This window comes from Nomascus leucogenys, chromosome 20 (genome assembly GCF_006542625.1).
Source record: "Nomascus leucogenys isolate Asia chromosome 20, Asia_NLE_v1, whole genome shotgun sequence".
In the NCBI taxonomy this organism is placed as follows: Eukaryota; Metazoa; Chordata; class Mammalia; order Primates; family Hylobatidae; genus Nomascus; species Nomascus leucogenys.
Genome location: NC_044400.1, coordinates 47013723 through 47035411, shown reverse-complemented (window position 1 = coordinate 47035411; position 21689 = coordinate 47013723). Strand labels below are relative to the sequence as shown.

General features: G+C 41.4%; 2 protein-coding genes across 10 annotated transcripts in view; one reads left to right on the top strand and one right to left on the bottom strand.

Annotated features, from left to right (window-relative positions):
* Positions 1-12399, top strand: part of WDR19 (WD repeat domain 19) — a 98621-nt gene extending 86222 nt beyond the window's left edge. For 3 of the 6 annotated variants that reach the window (XM_030800832.1, XM_030800834.1, XM_030800835.1), the window contains 5 exons: positions 1123-1273; positions 3342-3465; positions 4718-4794; positions 5130-5254; positions 12086-12399. In XM_030800832.1, coding sequence (XP_030656692.1) covers positions 1123-1273; positions 3342-3465; positions 4718-4794; positions 5130-5241 — 464 coding nt within the window. In that variant the 3' untranslated portion in view covers positions 5242-5254; positions 12086-12399. Of the gene's footprint in view, positions 1-1122; positions 1274-2386; positions 3466-4717; positions 4795-5129; positions 5255-12085 lie in introns of those variants that run through there. The other 3 variants (XR_004027209.1, XR_004027211.1, XR_004027210.1) reach the window with 3 other exon arrangements.
* Positions 12400-14003: 1604 nt separating this feature from the next.
* The window catches only part of RFC1 (replication factor C subunit 1), an 84828-nt gene continuing 77142 nt past the window's right edge, over positions 14004-21689 (bottom strand). For 2 of the 4 annotated variants that reach the window (XM_003258588.3, XM_030800830.1), the window contains exons 23-25: positions 18149-18362; positions 16403-16594; positions 14004-15388 (exon numbers count right to left, since the gene is read on the bottom strand). In XM_003258588.3, the coding sequence (XP_003258636.2) occupies positions 15305-15388; positions 16403-16594; positions 18149-18362 (490 nt within the window). In that variant the 3' untranslated portion in view covers positions 14004-15304. Of the gene's footprint in view, positions 15681-16402; positions 16595-18148; positions 18363-21689 lie in introns of all 4 variants that reach the window. The other 2 variants (XR_004027208.1, XM_030800831.1) reach the window with 2 other exon arrangements.

Below are 21689 nucleotides of genomic sequence, written 5' to 3'. Positions count from 1 at the left end.
GATGACAGTCTCAGGCCTGCACACACAAATACGTTTCTGAACAAACTGGGACAAAAGAAAAGAAATAACATTTGCCCAAGATCACATTATGAGCTAATAATAGCCTGAGTCTGTGTTTGCAAGCACGGTAGGACGCTGCCTCTGAAAAGGCCTCACTATTCTAAAAGACATGTCATGATAACATTCTTAAATGATTAAATACTGTCACAGTATATGACAGGGATCAGCAAACTTTTTCTGTAAAGGGCCAGATGTTAAATATTTTACACTTCGTGAGACATATGGTCTCTGTCACAACTGCTCAACTCTGCCATCTTCTCATGAATAATACATGAATGGGCATGACTGTGTTTCAATAGAGCTTTATGTTTGGACACAAATGTTAACCACGTACACTTTTAACATGCCACAAAAATATTTTTCTTTTGATGTTTTTTCAACCATTTAAAAATGTAAAAATCTTTCTTAGCTCATGGGCTGTACAAAAAGTCAGAGGGCTAGATTTGGTCCATGGGTCATAATTGGCCAACCCACATTCTCTAAGTGTATTTTTGTCGTCGTCGTTACATGACAGTCTACCATGCGGGCAAGGTGTGGGATAGGACAAGCACTCTCATGACTGCTGGTGGGGATGGAAATTGGTATGGCCTTTGCGGAAAGCACTTTGGCAATTTGTGGTAAGAGTATTTTTTAAAAGGTCCTGTTTTTGAGCCAGTAATTCTGGGTGTCTATCCTGAAGAAAGAATTTGATGCCTGCAGAGAGATTAGTGTATAAAGTCATTAATCCCCCTAATGCTTTTATCAGCAGTCTTGTCAGATGCAAAAAATATATCTAAGAGGCGTGAAAGGAAACTCACGGAAGTGTTGCCTCCAAGGGATGCAGGTCCCAGTTTTACAAGGCAGAACATGGTGTAATCAAAGGAAAAGCACTTGATGGGCAGTTAGCCTGACCCCACAGCTACGTACTTTCCTCATTAAACAGATCACGTCTGGTTCTTTGCAGAAAAAACAAAGTTCGGAGACCACGACCCTGTTGTCCTACAGAACCAGGGTGGAGTCCCGCCTGTATCACTGAGGACAGGAGACGCTGTGCTCCTGCTGCTCTCCCCTTTTCTCTTGCAGACATTGTACCCATCCTGACGTCCACTGTGATTGAGTGTCACAGGGCAGGCCTGAGGAACTCTGCTTTCAGCTTCGCAGCTATGTTGATGAGGCCTGAATACCGCAGCAAAATAGATGCCAAATACAGAAAGAAGATCGAGGGAATGGTCAGGTAGGCAGAGACAGCTATTTCTGCTATCTAATCACATTTCTCAAAGGTATTTCCAAAAATGTAGCTGCCAATATGCAGGCTCAATAAGAAAATGGTGGGGGGCCAGGTGCAGTGGCTCACTCCTATAATCCCAACACTTTGGAAGACTGAGGTGGACGAATCACTTGAGGTCAGTAGTTCAAGACCAGCCTGGTCAATATGATGAAACCCCATCTCTACTAAAAATACAAAAATTGGCTGGGCGTGGTGGCATGCACCTGTAGTCCCAGCTACTCAGGAGGCTGGGGCAGGAGAATCGCTTGAACCTGGGAGGCGGAGGTTGCAGTGAGCCGAGATCGTGCCATTGCACTCCAGCCTGGGCAACAGAGCGAGATTCCATCTCAACCAAAAAAAAAAAAAAAAGGCGGGCATAACAATTAGGCTTGTATTCAGCTCCAAGCAGCAGAAAACCTAACAGCAGCTTGACCAAGTCAGTATTTATTTGACTCACATGCAAGGCATCACAGTCCAGGGCTGGTGTCACCATGCCTTGATGCCACCAGACCCAGATCCCCATCTTCCAGCTTTGCAGCTTTGCCATCCATAGCATAGAGGTTTCCTCCTCGTGGTGGCAAGACATCTGCCACACCCCCAGACATCATGTCCTCGTTCCAGGCAGGAAGAAGTAGGGAAATGAGAGGTCAAAGGGATCTTCACCTTTTTGCTCAGGAAGGTACCATCCTCAGGACCTTCAATTTTCACCTCCGTGGCCAGTACTCTGCCTCACAGGACTTAAGGCTGCTAAGTGGAAGCAAAGTTCTGTTGGCAAGGAGATGGAGAGAAGCAGCGAACTATGTCTGCCAAAGAGGGATGAAGAAAATAGTGGACATTCAGTGGAAGTTCCTCCCAGTGTGAGGAACTTCATATTCACAGGGCCCACTGCCAGCAGAGAGCTCATTTCCAAATCCTCTGCAGCCCCAAAAGCCCTTAGGCACATCCTTGCTTCAGAAAGCAGTCAGTAGCCTGGTTTTTCTAGGTTTTTCTAAACGAAAACTAGGAAAAAGTAGCCCTTGCATTTGGAAAAGAAAAAAGTCATTGCAGTCATGGAGTAATTCTAAACAACCACTTTTTCAGGAGTGATGACATTTGGGGTTCCTGTTCATTACATTATGACAAGACCCAGGTACCTGAATCTTGGACCCAGACCTTAGCCCAGGGAGATACTGGATTGGTAATGACAAATGGAAGCAAATGACACTTCACTGGTAGCTGGGTTTGGGAACCACCCTCACGGCAGAGAGCTTTAAGCTGGATAGAAGTACATGGAATACTCCTTTTTTTAAGCCTAAGTAGCTTCAGACCAAATCAGTCTGACCCAGAATACCTGCTAGCATGGAGAGTGGGATGGGGAGAAGCTAACCACAAAATGCAAGATCATATTTACCCCAACAGCAGAGAACCACGCTAGCTGGGGCTCTGGTGGGAGGAGATGCTAGGCATTCTCTCCCCATGCACAAATCGTTTATAGCTATGTGGTCCAATATGGTACCTGCTAGCCACATGTGGCTATTTAAATTTAGTTAAAATGGAATAAAAGTTAAACTTAGTTCTTCGCACTACCCGTATTTCAAGTGTTCAAATGTGGCTCATGGCTACCATATTGGATAGCACAGAATCCAAACATTTCCATTGTCACAGACAGTTCTATTGGACAGTGCTGGTATAACTTTTACCACTTCTGTTACACAAAAGGGAGACACAGAGGGAAAATACCAAGCTCACCACTCCAGTAGCACAGGAAGAGAGAAGACCGCAAGACCTACCCATGCTTTCTGCCGTTGAATGTGCTATGAACTCCAGTTCCCAAACGTGGCCCATGTCACACCCTAGAACCTAACCAATCCTAGGTACTCTTCCTCCTCCCTGGAGTGGATCAAGGGCTGGTGTGAGCTTGTATCTCTCTAAGCCCAGAGTCTGACTATGAAGTAGGTGTGTCATATGTCCCTGGTTTTCCAAATATGCTTTCTGTTTGCCATCCCCGGTACGTGAATAAAACGGTATTTTTAAATGACATGATTCTTCCTCACAGGAGACCCAATACATCCGAGATAGAAGAGGCCACGACTCCATGTCCATTCTGCAAATTTCTTCTCCCAGAGTTTGAACTCCTCTGTCCTGGATGTAAAAACAGTATCCCATATTGCATTGCAACAGTGAGTTCCTTTATAGTAATTTCCCTTTCTTTGCACATCTATTTGTAACCCATTTGAATACTTGATGTATGTCAATATTTTCTTCACTTTTAAAATAATCTTATCCCTCAAATTTCCGGCAACATCTAGCATTTTATTTCATAGTCAATACAGTTAAAGGTGATATTCAAAGCAAATAATAATAGTGGAGGCACTATCACTGCAGGGCCAAATAGCACAGACTCGGGGTTCAGACCGTCCTGGGCTCAATCCTCTGTAGTAACACCTGCCTGCTGAAATCAACCACAGATTGACGAGCTACACATGTGCAAAGCCTTGGTGCCATCCTGGCAGGCTGCAGCACTTAATAAGCGGTAGTTTTTATTATTATAATATTGAGACCTAGTATCAGACAACTTCAACATATCAGGTTATTTATAATTCGCTGGACTAATTTAAGCTTTATTTTAAAGAAAACTAAATTCAGGTAATGATATCACAAAACTGAATATTATTCCTTTAAACATGAATCTGATAAAACCTAGCTTTAATCCTTTTAATGCCATCTCAGTTACCCACACATGTGAAATAGCAATGATTTTATAATTTAGAGGTCTGACTTATAACTGGAATTCAATTATTATAATTGAATAACAGGCAGGGTGCAGTGGCTCATGCCTGTAATCCTAGCACTTTGGGAGGCCGAGGCAGGTGGATCACTTGAGGTCAGGAGTTCGAGACCAGCCTGGCCAACATGGTGAAATCCCGACTCTACTTAAAACACAAAAATTAGCCAAGCATGATGGGGCACGCCTGTAGTCCCAGGTGCTCAGGAGTCTGAGGCAGAAGAATCGCTTGAACCCAGGAGGTGGAGGTTGCAGACAGCCGAGAATGCGCCACTGTACTCCAGCCTGGGCAACTGAGCAAGATTCTGTCTCAAAAAAAAAAAAAAAAAAAAAAAAAAAAAAAAAAAAAAAAAAAAACATTGACTAATGGTGGGAGTTTTTAAAATAAAGATGAATTTAACTCTTTTTTTTTTTTTTTTTTTTTTAACATCTCCTCTTCGCCAGGGAGTGCAATGCCATCCGGCTCACTGCAGCCCCCCCCCACCCCCCTCCCCCTCCCGAGTAGCTGGACTACAGGCCCCCCACCCCGGCTAATTTTTTTTTTTTTTTTTTTTTTTAGAGACTTTCACTTGTCTCGATCTCCTCCCTTCCCCCCCCCCCCTCTTCCTGACCCCCCCCCCATTTACTCTTAAACATCCCATTTCCAGGGTCAACACATGTTGAAAGATGACTGGACGGTGTGTCCACATTGTGACTTCCCTGCTTTATACTCAGAATTGAAGATGTAAGTGTGCGTCATGTCACTCAGTCTCACTGATTTCTCCCGACACAGGCCTTTCATTCTGCCTCTTTTGTTCTGAAGCATTCCTCTGTTTATTTGTGTTCCTAAGGATCTCTAAAGACTCAAATTGTCTTCTTGGAAGAACCTCCTATGACCTTTGAGAATATTATCTTTAAAGAGGATCTTGCATGAGACTGAATAGTTCTGATTCTCAAATTGCATGGTAGACATGTGTTAAGAGGTGTAGACAGAAAGTAGTTGTCTTTCTCATTAGAATAATCCAAAGCTAAAGGAATGTTATATATTTAATTTACTCTGCCTTTGCCTCCCCTAAACAGCATGCTAAACACTGAAAGCACATGTCCTATGTGTTCAGAAAGATTAAACGCTGCTCAGCTGAAAAAGATTTCAGACTGTACCCAGTACCTGCGAACGGAGGAGGAACTGTGAGTGACATGTGCAGGTGAGTGGCAGAGTGCCCGCGCACCTTCTGGGCGCAAGGGTCCACAGCGTGCATGCAGCTTTTTACTGTGTATCAGTATCAACTCCTTTTAGTGCATCGTGGAACTTGCCAGATTGGAACAATCTGACAAACACCTTTTGATGTATTTTTTTTTAATGCTAAAACACAGGTATTATCTCCATAGTGACAAAGGTTGTTTTAGCCAAGCAGCATCATTCCGACTAGACCAGATTTTGTCAAATCTCACAGGGGTCTTTTTAATCACTCCATTAAAACTAGAGCCAGCTAATAAAAGTATTTTTTGAGGGTCTGTGATATAATTCAGGAGAATATATTGTAAAAATGTTGGCTTCCAGAGATTTGGAAATAATCTCCATTTCTTTTTCTTTCCAAGTCCCACTTTTGTCACATGGAAGCTACACATATTCCTTCTACTTCATTCCATTGGAAGCACTTACTCATGGCCACACATACTGCAGAGGAAGGAAGGGAAATGTAGTCTTTAATTGAGAAGCCAAAAGCCCTGCCAAAACTCAGGATATTCTTTTACCAAAGGGAAAAGTGAAAGTAATTCATCTCTGACACAGATCTCACACTTAGCCTGGTTAGACAGGAGTCGAGATTCCCCCCACAACCTCTCTCTGTTTTCCCTTCCTCAGGAAGCAGCAGCTCCATCCAACCAGTTGGACGGGACAGAAAACCTACATATTATCTAGATACCTCTCACCCTTAGCCCCCATGAACAAGGGCTCTCAGGCTATCTCCAGTATCTGGTTCATGGTTCTCTTGGCTTTTTATTGCACCTGCAAACACAAAGAGCCTCCAAGGCTGTCCATTAACAGGCCCAGCCTCCTCCTCCTGCCTCAGGTCTGATTACTCACCATGTTGCAGTCCCACTGGCCTTCTTGCCCTTCCCTGACCACTCCAAAATGTTTTCCACAGCAGTTGCACCCTCTTACATTCCCACCAGCAGCACACAAGTGTTCGTCTCTCCATTCCACATCCCTGCCAACAGCTGCTGTCTGCCTTATTATTATTATTATTATTTTTGAGACAGAGTCTTGCTCTATTGCCCAGGCTAGAGTACAGTGGCATGATCTCGGCTCACTGCAACTTCTGCCTCCCGGATTCTAGTGATTCTCGTGCCTCAGCCCCCCGAGTAGCTAGGACTACAGGCGTGTGCCACCACGCTCAGCTAACTTTTGTATTTTTAGTATAGACGGGGTTTCACCATGTTGGCCAGGTTGGTCTCGAACTCCTGACTTCATGTGATTCGCCGGCCTCAGCCTCCCAAAAGTGCTGGGATTACAGGCATGAGCCACCGCACCCAGCCAGGTGTTTGTCTTTTTATTGTTCAGTTCTAAGAGTTCTTTATATGTCCTAGATACAAGTTCTGTATCATGTATATGATTTGGAAGTATTTTCTTGTGGGGTTTTTTCCCTTGTTTTTTTTGTTGTTGTTGTTTGTTTTTTAAATAGAGGCAGGGTCTTGCCACATTGCGCAGGTTGGTCTCGAACTCCTGGGCTCAAACAATCCTCCTACCTTGGCCTCCCAGGGTGCTGGGACTACAGGCATCAGCCACCACGCTCGGCCTTGATAGCATCTTTGATGCACAAGTATTTTATTTTGATGAAGTCCAATTTATCTGTTTGGTTCCCCCCCTTTGGTTGCTTATGCTTTTGGTATTGTATCAAAAACCATTGCCAGGCTGGGCAGAGTGGCTCATGCTTATAATCCCAGTGCTTTGGGAGGCCAAAGTGGTAGGATCACTTGAGCTCAGAAGTTCGAGACCAGCCTGGGCAACATAGTAAGACCGCGTCCCTACAAAAAAATAAAATAATTAGCCAGGTATGGTGGCATACACCTGTAGTCCCTGCTGCTTGGGAGGCTGAGGCAGGAGGATCACTTGAGCCCAGGAGGCTGAGGCTGAAGTGAGCTATGATCAAGCCATTGTACTCCAGCCTGGGCAACAGATTGAGCAAACCCCTTTGTCTCAAAAAACCAACCAACAAATCAACCATTGTGTAAAGTGGGCACAGTGGCATGCACCTGTTATTCCAGCTACTCAGGAGGCTGAGGCAGGATTGCTTGAGTCCAGGAGTTCAAGACCAGCCTGGGCAACATAGCAAGACGCCATCTCTAAATAAAAACAGTGCCTACTCCAAGGTCATGAAGATTTACACCTGTTTCCTTCTAGGAGTTTTATAGTCATTACTTATATTTAGGTCTTTGATCCACTTATTGTGTCTGGTGTGAGATAGGGATCCAGCTTCCTTCTTTTGCATGTAGATATCCAGCTGACCCAGCAGAATTTGCTGAAAAGACAAATTTTCCTCATCGACACTGGATTATTGTGTATTTGAGTTGTAAGTTTTTTATGTATATATTCTAGATACAAGTTCTTTGTCAGATATATTTTGCAAATATCACACTCTGTGGCTTCCCATTTTTTTCTGAATGGTGTCTTTTGATGAGGTTTTGATTTTGATGAATTATAATTTATTAAATTTTAAATTTTAGGGTTATTGCCTTTTTTGTCCTAAATATATGTGTGTGTGTGTGTGTGTGTGTGTGTGTTATATATATATATATATATATATATATATCTATCTATATATATCCTACTAACAAGTCAGGAACATATTTTTCTGTTTTCTTCTAGAAGCTCTAGATCTGCAATTTATCTTGAAATAATTTGTTTCCAGTGTGAGGAAGGGTTGGGTTTTCTTCCCCTCAAATGGATATAAAATGTGGGCCTATTTCTGGACCCTCTCTTCTTTGCCATTATGTGTTTTTCCCTTATTTTAATACTACACTATCTTGATTACTGTGGCTTTATAGAATCTCTTAAAGTCAGGTATTGTGGATCCTCCAATTTGGTTTTTTTTCCCAAGATTGTTTTGGCTGTTATTCTTTTTATCTTTGTAGACAATTTTAGAATCAGTTTCTCAAATTCTATTTTAGAAACCTGCTCAAATTATGATTGGGGCTTGTATTAATTTTGTTGCTATATAACAAATTATCACAAATTTAGCATCTTAAAACAACACACATTTATTATCTCACAATTTCTATGGTTATGGGTCAGTAGTCTAGGTATGGCTTAGCTGGGTCTTCTCCTCAGGGTTTCACAAGGCTATAATCGTAGTGTTGGTTGGAGCTGAAATCTTACCCGAAGTCTTTTTCTAGTCTATTTGTTGGGTTTTGTTTTCTTTGGAGGGGAGGAAGATTCTGATCTTTATGGTCAGAGGACTGAAGCCCTTAGCTCCTACAGGCAGTTTCCTGACACGTGACCCTCCCCACAACACGAAACTGCTTCAAGTCCAGCGTAAGAGCATCTCTCATATTTACAATCTCTCCCTTCAGGTAAAGTCTGGACCCTATTATAAAGGGCTCACCTGATTAGGTGAAGCCCACGACAAACTCTCTTTTGATTAATTCAGAGTCCATTGATTGGGACCTTAACTACATCTACAAAATTCCTTCATCTCTAGCATATAATTAAACCTAATGCGGTTATTATCACATCATATCACAAGCCCTGCCCACACTCAAGAGGAAGGTGTTACACAGGATAAGTATCACTGGTGTGGGAAATTTAGGGACCATCCTAGAATTCTGCCTATCACAACAGTTACATTGATTCTGTAGATCATTTTGAGAATTGACATCTTTAACAGTCTGCCAATCTATGAATATGGTATATCTCTACATTTATTTAGATCTTTTTCAATTCCTCATCACTATTTTGCAGGGTTTTTTGTTTTTGAGATGGAGTTTCACTCTTGTCACCCAGGCCAGAGTGCAATGGTGCAATCTCGGCTCACTGCAACCTCTGCCTCCAGGGTTCAAGCGATTTTCCTGCCTCAGCCCCCCCGAGTAGCTGAGATTACAGGCGCCCACCACCACGTCCAGCTAATTTTTGTATTTTTGGTAGAGATGGGGTTTCACCATGTTGGCCAGGCTGCTCTTGAACTCCTGACCTCAGGTGATCGACCTGCCTCAGCCTCCCAAAGTGCGGGATTACAGGTGTGAGCCACCATGCCCGGCCTATTTCGCAGTTTTGAATAAAGAAGTCTTTCGTGTCTTTTGTTAAATTTATTTCTAAATAATTTGGGGAGATTTTAATACTAAATTAAATTTAGTTTTTTTTCATTTTCTAATTGTTTACATAGGAAAGTGCAATTAATTTTTATATATCGACCTTGCATCCTGTAGCCTTTCTAAATTAACTTATGTCTAGTAGTTGTACTGTAGAATCCTTCAGATTTTCTGCGTAAACAGTCATCTACAAATAGACAAAATATTTACTTATCTTTCCAACCTTTGTAACTTTTATTTTTCTTCTCATATGCACTGGCTAGGACCTCCTCTACAATGTTGTATAATAGTAGAATCAACATCCTTGTCTTGTTCTCAGTATTGGAGGAAGGTATTTAGTATTTCACTATTGTGATGTAAGGTTTTTCAGAGAGGTCTCCTAACAAACTGTGGAAGTTTCCTTCTAGTTTACTAGGTGACAAATTTTGTCAAATGCTTTTTCTCTATCAATCAATCAATCAATTGAGATGATACGGCTTTTCCCCTTTAATCCATTTATATGGTAAGTTATATTGATTTTCAATGTTAAAGCCAACTTTTACTCTGGAGATAAACTCACTTGATCATGATGTATTATCCTATTGCTGGATTATTTTGCTAATATTATGTTGAGAATATTGTGTCTGTGTTCATGGGGGATATTGGTCTGCAATTTTCCTCTGTTGTGATTTTTTTTTTCAAGTGTTATCATCAGGCTGAATTTAGGTCTACAATTTTGTTATTTTTTATTTGTCCTATCCACTTTTTGTTCAGTTCCTCTTGTCTTGCCTTCTATTTGACTACATATTTTTTCGTATTTCATTTGATTCTTCTATTGACTTTTTACCTGTCTTTACAAAATTTTGTACTTGGTTAATATCCAATTATATATATATACACACACATACACACAAATATACATATGTACACATTATAAATCCTGTAATACAATGATACAATTTTTCTTTAGTTGTGTCTTTTTAAAGGAAATTATTTTTTAAAAAATACAATGTAGCTTTACATTTACCCACATTTATAATTTCCATGTTATTCTTGCCTGAATCCAAGTTTCCATATGGTATTATTTCTTTTCAGCCTGAAGTACTTCCTTTGACATTTCTTACATGTGCAGGTTTGCTGGTGACTTCTTCTCTGTCTTTATTTTCCTTCATTTTTGAGAATATTTTCGCTTGATACGGAATTCTGAGGTTTTCTTAAAGCACTTTCATGATTGTCTCCAGTATCAAACTTCACTGTTCCCCTGTATTTACTGGTTTCTTTCTGGCTACATTCCAGGCATTCTCTATTTTTGGTTTCCAGAATTTTGACTATACTTGCCTGGGTGTGGTTTTTAAATTTTTTTAACTTAGGATTTTCTAGAATTCTTGAATCTGTATGTTTATATTCTTCCCTCAATTGGGACATTTTGAGCCATTATTTCTTCAATCACTTTTTCTATCCCTTTCTGTCTTCTCATTCTGGAACTCCAGTAATATCTGTGTTTGACTACTTGATGTCCAAAGGTCACTAAAGTTCTTTCCTCTATCTTTTTTCTCTGTTCATATTGGATAATTAGTTTTGTATCTATATTCTAGTTCACTGACCTTTCTTCTAAGTAAAATTTTTTTTTTTTTTTTTTTTTTTTTTTTTTTGAGACGGGGTCTTACTCTGTTGCCTGGGCTGGGTGCAGTGCCACAATCATCGTTCACTGCAGCCTCAAACTCCTGGGCTCAAATGATCATCCTGCCTCAGCCTTCCAAGTAGCTAGGACTACAGGCATGTGCTCTCATACCCAGCTTTTTTTTTAAGACATGGGGTCTCACTATGTTGCCCAGGCTGGTCTTGAACTCCTGGACTCAAGTGATCCTCCCACCTCAGCCTCCCAAAGTGTTGGGATTACAGGTGTGAGCCACCATTCCTGGCCTTCTAAAAAAAAAAATTTCAGATTTTGTCCCAAGTTTGTAACTGTTATCTATGGGAAGATTAAACTGCAAGTGGAACCTTGTATTTTTAAAAAACATCCACAGAATCTCTCCAAACACTATCAATCACAGCATTCGATTATGCTTTATAGAAAACTTCAAGTAACCAGACCATGGTACATCATAGCTCCTTGCAGATGTCTTCACTGAGTTATGATTATGCACTATCCTTCAAAAACGTCACTATAGCCAGGCGCAGACCTGTGGCCACAGTCGCAGCTACTCAGGAGGCTGAGGCGTGAGGATCACTTGAGCCCAGGAGTTCAGGGCTCTAGGAGACTATAATCATGCCTATGAACAGCCACTGTACTCCAGCCTGGGCAATGGGGTAACAAGACCCCATCTCCAAGGGAAAAAAAAAAAGACACACACACACAGTCACTGTAAACATCCTTATACAGTGAATACTGGTTGAAGCTGTTGTTCACTGGCTTTTAGACAAACATAACTGTTTAATTTCAGGAAAATTTTTTCTCTACAAATTGCTGAGCACTTTGCATTCGTTCTTCCCAGTGAGGTGGCTGTTATCAGCATCCTTATTCATTACAAAGGTTCAAGAGCTTGCCCGCACAATTTTAGTCAGTTGGTAAGGCTATTACTGAAACTTGATGCGGATTACAGACTGGAGATTTCTAACTTGAATGCTTCCTGTTCCACATTCTAGAAACAGGCAAAAAAAATTCTTTTGAGCATGTTTGGCTTTATTACTAAATGCCAGCCATTACTTGCAACCCTTCTAGAGGCATGTGTTCTGTTTGTCCTTTCTAGATACAATGCTCCTGAGAAGACAGCATTTTCCACAGGAGGCTGTTTCCTCCCCCAATGGATTTAAGAGACGGTCCTTACTGGATACAGAGAAATGAAACGGTGACCTCTCCAGGTCGGCACTTTCCGCTTCTGTACAGTGGCAAAACGATGACATGTAACCTTGCTGTTTATTGTACTTTGCATATTTCCTCTTCAAAGTCTTACACACTCTATCCTCTGCACTGTTAATAGTAACCTACGACATAATTGTAAATATTCAGCTTTTTGATAACTTTTGTATTTTGAAATACTTTAAAATAAAATTGTTGACTAGATATTTGTGACGTTTTCCTAGATTTGGAGAACAGAAAAAGATAAAGGCAGCTCTGAAGGACATTGTCAAGTTTGGGCAACACAGATGTGAACAGTGTAAAAAGCTTGAAATGAGAAGTTTATACAAATTACGGCTATTAAGCAGAATCAGCCCAGAAGCAAAACATCAAAAATTAGGAAAAGCAATCTTGTAAAGAATTAATGAAACTAACAGCTTATATCTGCCGAGTCATTCTATTGCATACTACAGAATTCTCATAACAAAATTAAGTCATTTGACTTCCCCTGAAAACATACATACATTATTTGGAATCCTCTCTGGGGCTGTGTGAAGGTTCTTTCCCCGTATCACATATACAACACACACCATCCGTACACACACACTCTCTCTCTCCAAGGGAGTCCATGCTTTTCCCACATCAGTATATGCTTCTTTGTCATCCAACGACGGTCACTAAAGTCTGAGCAGCTGACAGAAACGAGTCAGGGAGTCAACTGTGAATAAATCCGGTATGATTTTACAGTATGGCCCCAGCACCCTGAGCATTAATTACAGTGGTATCCAGGAGCCTAAGCTAGGGCCCAAGGTGCCAGTAATGTTGTATAGCATCCAAGTATCCCATCTGCATGATGCCTCCAGCTTTAGGACCTGTACTTCCCTCCCAATGGCCGGCCAGAGAACAGGCCAGAGGCCTTGGCCTTACTAAGTGGTACAAAGTTATTATCATAAAACCTACCCACAGTCCCCTGCTTCCTCTAATATGCCTGGAGTAAGGCTGTAGGAATAAGAACCACAGGCACCCGGGACTGTGAGAGTGGGCACATTCTACTTTGGGAGTTACAGGCTTTAGACTTTCACCCATGAGCATACTCATACTGGAGCTTGTTTAGGAAGCTACTCATCCTAGTACAAATAATCTACCCCATCAATAACTTTAAGAGATCAAATTATGGTGCTACAGAACTGCCAACATTTAACGAGATGAAGGATAAAGGTGAGTGGTTTGTAAGTAACAAAATGGCCGTGACTCAATGGATCTTGAAAAGAGCAAGTATAGTTTTATGCTGCAAAGATGGCATGTGGCATCAAGTGGCTCCAAAAGGCCCATCATTAGTGGCTCCAATGAAGACTCAACCCCAATACAGACCATTCAGATTCACATCCAAACTGCTGCAGAACCACCAACTGCCTCCTACCGTAAATCTCACTCATTCACCTCATGGTCACGAGGGCTTCAAAGAGGAATCAAACAGACCTATGCCATCCTCATAAAGGGCATGTTTACAATTTCCAATTCTAAAAGAAATGCTATTTATTTTACACACATATTATCCCAATCTTGGGTTTAAAACATTTAAAATTACAAACAAAATCGTAATGAACAAGTGAAGGACACCACGCCGCATCCTGGCTGCATGGAGATTCAAGTCCCTCTCCTGGGGGCTGCAGAAGACCTAGGGAGACGTGACTTGCATATCCAAAAGGCATAGAAATGGAAGAACATGAATAGGAAAACCAGCCTCACCCTACTGGTGAGAAAACCTTTCCTGAAGCATAAGAGTTTCAAGACGGACTTTAACAAAGACAGGGTCGTGATTCAGCAGGCAAGGGCTTAGGCAATGTTTTATTTCCATAATGAATTAATCTCCATAAAGGACATTTTTCACACTGGTAAATACAGTTCAAATGTCTCAAGAACTTTGTCTCATCACCCAAACAAGACTACCAGTTCCTTAAAGCAGGGAATACGATCCTTATTTTACATTCATTTTAGTATATACCTCACAAAGGTAGCACAGACCTCTGAGCATTTACCAACAAGATTAAAAAATAGCTAGACATCTAAATTCCAGGCTAGGTCCACAGCCTCAGGGCCACTCAACACATACGGTTATAGGAATAACCCAAACTTCCAACACGGTTTGTGGAAGCCATCACAGGACAGGACTAGATCTCTCGGGGGCAAAGTGAACAAAAGCCAGTGTTCATTTTGTCCCCCACCGTAGTGAACTTAAGAGCCTCACCCAGCCTGGTTCCTACTGGTTTGAACCTGATGGGTTGAGACTCCAGAAGGATAAGAATGTCTGAGAATCTTCTGCAGCCCCCCACACTGCAAAGCCCCATAACAGACCTCACCGTGAAGTCCTATTCACAGCAGAGACGTGGTCAGCACACACAGGGAGTGAGGGTGGGAATCCAAGTTCTGACTCCTCGACTGCCAATGTTATGTTTCACACAACAGGTTAGTAAGGAATACAGTGAGCTTTTTTAATCCAATCATTTGCAAATTAATAAGGAAGTAATATACCAACATAATATTTTGCTGTACAAGATGACAATCTTAAAAAGAATTTGTACATGTATCATGTGGAACATTTTTATTCCTCATTTATACTTTGAAAGATATCTGACAATGTACAAAGAATACCCAGTTCTAGGTGGTGACTATTTTGTATAATCATTTATTTACAAAATTTCACCACATAATAGGAACTACCTTTAAAAAAAAAAATCAGCATTGGTCCTATAAAGGCCATTAGGATAAATTCTTAAGCCTACAAAAGACGCCTTAGTACTCCTGCTCCCAGGCTCGTTGTTAACTAAAATCTGACTCCAACGCCCAGGTGCAGTTTCTAGTTCCAATTCTATGGTCATTCAGAAGCACGTCTAACTAGATTGACAGGGGACAGTGGAGGACCCAAGCAGTCCTATCAACCTCTATAAGAGGTGTACATAAGCCTACTGCTCATACCCTTCTAGCCATACCACCCTTTATTTATAATGGGACACCAGGTCATCCCATTATGCTAAAACATGGTTGCTCTGGGAAAAAACGGCTTTCTCTAGACCAGCTGGACTGGTCAGGAGGGAGAGTAAAAAGTGGCTGTCGCTAGTGAAAAATGGTTTCATTTCTTCGAACTTTTTCCTTTTCCTTTTCTGGGCTCCTTATCTTTTTCTGGTTTTGAAGGCTTTGAAGATTTTGTCTTTTTCTGTTAGGGGGAAGATAACAAAATAGTTAATAGCTGTGTTTATGAGTAAATGAAATAAGTTCATCTCTACAACATCTCTAATCTTTACCTGCAACTTAATTAAAAAAGAAGAGAGGCTGCAAACATCGAGATCTTGAACTACCGCGACCCATGAAGCGCTTACTTTCAAGCAACAACTGCGCCACTTACAGCCTTTAAAAGCTGGCAGTAAAAACTGAGAGGGTGTTTAGAATTTCGAACTAGGATCCGTTCCCCATGTAAGGCAGTTTCTTGGATTTAGAACAGAGGTATACTTAGGAAAGACAAAATAAGCAAGAGATAATTGACAAATAGGGTAATGTTTAGATGAAGAATTTCCTCTTCTTTCAGTTTCAGATTAGAGGTGTAAACAGTCATTTTGTGAAAGCAGAAGAGAGGGAAAGAGGTAGACCACCTCTTAGGGTCGACATGAGAGCCACAGTGAAGAAGGCCACTATTCCTATTCCTGCATACAGGAAACAGAAATGAAGGGCAAGAAGCACCCACACCCAGCAAAGGACAGAGCAGGATCGGACGAGGTTCCTTGGCTCAGCCAGCTGTACACAGCAGGCTGATACCACAATTGGTTTTCATCTTTCCCATCAAAAGACAAGAATGTTTTGCTCTGAGAAACTTCCACAAAGCAGTTTAGTGGCTATAGCAAAACATAAGCAACAGAAGAAACTGTTTTGTTACAAACATTTTTCTTGAAAGCATACACCAATGGCTAGATAAATAACAATGGTACTTTTTCTAACAGAACATATGGCCGTCAATATCATGGCCTGTTTTCGTGCTGTTTGGCTCTTCGACTGCCACAAGAAACTGTTTATAAAAATGAAATCTCTACCTTCTCCACCCTCAACCATGATGAACAAAAAAACTTAAGAAGTATTTTCAATTTATTCTGCTATGTGCTGAAAAGGCCCCATTATTCACCAGGCAAGGAAAGATCATCCATTCTGAGGTTCTCCTGTCTGTAGCTTAAAATACTACCTTGATCATGGCGTCAGTTTCTATAGCATCTTGGTCTTTCTCATCAGATTGAGAGTCATCTTCATTTAATTCTTCGTTGTATTCCGAATCCAGGGTTGGGCTTGTGCTATGTCTAGATGCCTTTATAGCTTGAAGTGAATATGGAGTAAGGTGGGCTTCCTTATTGTAAGCTCTTGTGAAGGCTGCTTTCACCTATGTGAAAGGAATAGACAGAGTTTTTAAAAATCTAAGTCCCGAACAATTCTATTAAACTCTGTAAGCCTAAAGAGAACCTGGGAGCCCCTTGCAACTGTTTGCAAAGTATTTATGTGTATACATGTAAATCTAAGTATGTGCATTTTTCTATGGATAAGTTCCATATTTTTCATAACATTCTTAATAGAGCCCATGACAAAAAAGATTGAAGGCGGGGCACAGTGGCTTACGCCTCTCCATGAGAATCTTGAACCCAGGAGGGTGGAGGTTGCAGTGAGCTGAGATTGCGCCACTGCACTCCAGGCTGGGTAACAGAGTGAGATTCTGTTAATAGGCAAACAAACAAAAGGTCACTTCAAGTCATCATGTTTACCTATTCAGCATTCTCCACATTTCTACAAAGTAGTAAGCAAAGTTAGTCAGTGAATCAGTACATCAAAAAGGGGCTCACCTGGGTGTGGTGGCTCATGCCTGTAATTCCAGCACTTTGGGAGGCCAAAGCAGGCAGATCACATGAGGCCAGGAGTTCGAGACCAGCCTGGCCAACATGGGGAAACCCCGTCTCTACTAAAAATACAAAACTGAGCCAGGTGTGATGGAGCGCACCTGTAATCCCAGCTACTTGGGAGGCTGAGGCATGAGAATCGCTTGAACCCGGGAGGCAGAGGTTGCAGTGAGCCGAGATCGCACCACTGCCCTTCAGCCTGGGCAACAGAGCTAGACTGTCTCAAAAAAAAAAAAAAAAAGTTTGGGGCGCTCATCATAAGATATAAGTTGGCCTTAAATTTCCACAAAACACAAAATACCTTTTCCATAATAATAGTAGTTACTTCAAAATACTAAGTAACTTAAAAGTCTTACCTTCAAGCTTCTAAACATAATTCCTGAATTAGTCTATGAATTCTAACAATGGATGTCTGCTGTGAGAATTTACTGATAACCATAAAGTCGGGTCAAAATTCTGGAGAGGGCAAACTACAGAGAATATGTCTTCTAAAACGCATTCATTACATAGGTGCAAGAGTTGGGTACTAGATGTTACATATTCATGATGTATCACTTTAGTTTTTTTGTGCTCATGATAAGAAAAGCGGGGATACATTATTACAGAGAAGATTATCCAACTGGAATAAATACTGAATCCACAGATTAGGTAGACTAAGAAAAAGAAAATTTATACAAATCCTCGGCCAATAAACACATTTTTACAATCCATTTCCACCAGAGCTCACAGCTCAACTTTTAATTCCCTAGGCTCATCCTCTCACCCTTTATAAAGAATATATTTATATTTGCTCCTCAAATTTCACTTCTTGCTTTTCCACTGAGCATAAAGCAAAGATAAAAATACAAATTGTAAATTCAAGCCCAGAAGTCTACTCTTAATACTGCATTCAAATAGTATCTTTGGAAAATATAGGCCATAAGAAGCAACAAGCATTTGAGGGGAAAAAGAAGTAAATCTTAAAGCATCTAAAACACCTCTGAAGTATTGTCAGCACAAACCTGGTATTAGAAAGTGACGGAGAACCAGTGAGTGACAGGATTTACCTTGGGATCCAGCTTTGAAAAGGGACTAGGTTTGCCACCCCAGCTGCTGATTTCCATGATATTCTCAAAGTCTTCTTTCATCAAATAATATGTGTCCATAAGTGCAACAACATCCTGTACTCCGTCTACTCCTTGTGAGGTCAAGGGCTGTACAAGTGCATCCCTTAGATGTGACAGATAATCCACGTTTACAGTCCTTTTGCTGGAGTAAGTTCTGAAACCACAACAAAAGAGACATAGTCAACGGCAAAGTATCAACTCAAGTCATACTGTGCGTATCAGCACTGAGTTAATCAGGCAGAGTTCAATCCAATTTCAATAATGCAGAATGGAATGCCTACTATTTGACAGCCAGCTGGTGTAGTTTGGAAAGCCCAGCACCACAGCATGAGGGTAATGCGTACACATCAATGTGTCCAAAGGAAACTTTCTACTTAACCTACATCAGTGACTGAAAAACAAATGTGGATTCTACTTCCACCCTACTCTTAAGGCCCAGGCAACAGAATGTTTCTTTGTGTTCATAAATATGACTCGTTCCAAGTTCCAAAATATTAAAAGCATCAGTATAAGGCAACGAAATTCCCTATCTCAAGTGTGTGAATGTGTGTAACACCTTTTGGTCCCTGATTATAACATACAAAATCATATATGAATGCTTCCCTCACATTTCCTAATACTGTTACTCTGAAATCGTCAGTTCTAGAGCCGGCTCTTCCCCAAATCTAAGAAAATTGCAGAGAGTGTTCCCACAAAATCAAAAAGTGATCCACAATGCCCAGAGGAAGGTTTAGGGAAACAGTCTCTGGTCTGCTGAGAACTCGAATGTTACCATAAAATGACTCTTTCTCTCTTAAATGTTGTCACTTTTTAAAGACAGAAAGCAACCGAACAAAATAATATTTCAAATGCCACCATCCTAAATCTTTCCAACCCAGCTGCCTCTATCTTCAAACCAGGCAATTATATGTATACATTATTTATTTATTTACTTATTTAGAGATGAAGTCTCGCTCTTGTTGCCCAGGCTGGTGTGCAGTGGCGCAATCTCGGCTCACTGCAACCTCCGCCTCCCGGGTTCAGGAGGTTCTCCTGCCTTAGCCTCCCGAGTAGCTGGGATTACAGGCACCCACCACCACACCTAGCTAATTTTTTTTTGTATTTTTAGTAGAGATAGGGTTTCACCATCTTGCCCAGGCTGGTCTCAAACTCCTGACAGGTGATCCACCCACCTTGGCCTCCCAAAGCGCTGGGATTACAGACGTGAGCCACCACACCCAGCCTGTATACATAAAACCTCAAAAGCTGTTGTTATCAGAACCAGCATCAGAAGCAAAAAGAAATGATTCTTTACCAATTGTCTATGGGTCCTGCTCCTGCCTTCAAGGAACTGAATGTGTGAACCATAAGAAGCCACAGCTTTTCTCCTGATCAGAAATCTAGACTCACCCTCGCAACTATTAGCTAGACAAAGAGTTTTTAAAACTCTCCTATTTTAATTTCATCCATTTCCTCTAGATTGTCTTCCATAATTAAGCACGCTAGTACTTAAAGGAAGTAGTGAGTCCCTAAGCCACAGCACCCCCTAAAATCATGAAACCATTTCCAAAACTGTTCTCCTTACAATGTTTTACAATATCATCATCTTCTAGTAGACTCACAGAAAAGTCAAAGGTGCCATTTAGTGTACCTAAACCAAGGGTTCTTAACCTCAGGAATCTAATTCCCCTATTAGTCTTTTCTTTGTGGATCTGTGCATTGTCGGGGGAATAAAAATCAAAGCATTCAGATTCTCAAAAGCATCTATGACCCCCAAAAAGGTTACGAACCAATAATAAGATCACTCTTCCATTTTTAAAAGAAGAGAAACGGACCTACAAAAGTTCAGTGACTTGAGCAGGGTTAAAAAGTAGGGAGGTCTTAATTTACTTTAAAAATTGTGAATTCACTATAAATGTCCTTGCTGATGATAATGGCCTATATATGACCCAACTACTAGATGAGGAAGCCTCAGTTCCTACCCCCCAAAAATGTTTAGTCTGATGAGGGAAGGGGACAGACATACCCGGAAGTCCAGGGCTCAAAATCTACATGGAGTCTAGCGGGAGCATCTGAGAGGGCTGCCCCAGGGCAGAGCGACCCATGACCTTTAAAAACGCCAGGTAAGGAGCAGGAAAACAGCGAGAGGCAGCCGCAGCCTGGCCAATGAGAAGAGCCATGGGGAAAGCAGACTTTCCAGCTTCCGGAGGCCACCTGCATGTCTTGGCTGATGGTCCCTGTCTCTTCTCAAGGCCTGGCACAGCATCCTCAGGCCTTTCTGACCTGACACTACTGACTCCCTTTATGAAGACCCTTGTGATTACTGCACAGATAATCCAGGAAAATCTTCCCAGCTCAAGATTGGGACTGAGGGTTGATGCCTTCTAAGATCTTGATAAATGTGTGTTGTTTTAAGCCATTATGTGTGTTGTAATTTCTTACAACAGCAACAGAAAACTAATACATGGGTAGCACAAAAGACTCATGCCATAGGTTAGAAAGAGAACAAGATAATAAAGTAGAATTTTATAGGAACAGAAAAAAGGAACTAGCTCAGGTCAGCTCTAACCAAAACTTAAAAGTGGAATGGGGGATCAAATATTAATATTCCTTCCAGGGACCAGAAGGCAAATTAAGATCACTCAAGTAGTTCATGGTTAAAAATGAATCCAGGGGCCGGGCGTGTGGCTCACACCTGTAATCCCAGCACTTTCAGAGGCCAAGGAGGGTGGATCACCTGAGGTCAGGAGTTCAAGACCAGCCTGACCAATATGGTGAAACCCTGTCTCTACTAAAAAATACAAAAATTAGCCAGGTGTGGTGGCATGCACCTTAGTACCAGCTACTCAGGAGGCTGAGGCAGAATTGCGTGAACCTCAGAGGTGGAGCTTGCAGTGAGCCAAGATCACACCACTGCACTCCAGCCTGGGCAACAGAGTGACACTCTGTCTCAAAAAAAAAAAAAAAAAAGAAAGAAAGAAAGAAAAGAAAAATGAATCCATAGGCCAGGCATGGTGGCTCACGCCTGTAATCTCAACACTTTGGGAGGCCAAGGCAGGCAGATTACTTGAGGTCAGGAGTTTGAGACCAGCTTGGGCAACACGATGAAACCCCGTATCTACCAAAAAATACAAAAATTAGCCAGACATGGTGGCGTGCACCTGTAATCCCAGCTACTCAGGAGGCTGAGGTGGGAGAATCACTTGAACCCGGAGGCGGAGGATGCAATGAGCAGAGATCGCATCACTGCATTCCAGCCTGGGTGACAGTGTGACCCTGTCTTAAAAAAGAATAAAAAGAAGAATCCATAAAGTGTACTTAATGTTTATGTGTATGCACATTTTCCAAATTTCTAAAGTTCAAACAAAATTGTACCAAATGCAAGTATTTTTGAACTTCCTTAAACTTTTCCAAGCACATTCATTTTCAATGATCTGAGCAGCCTCCTCCTGTTACGTGCTAAACTGTTATTTCCTATCCCAAATGACTAGGTCAGTTTACT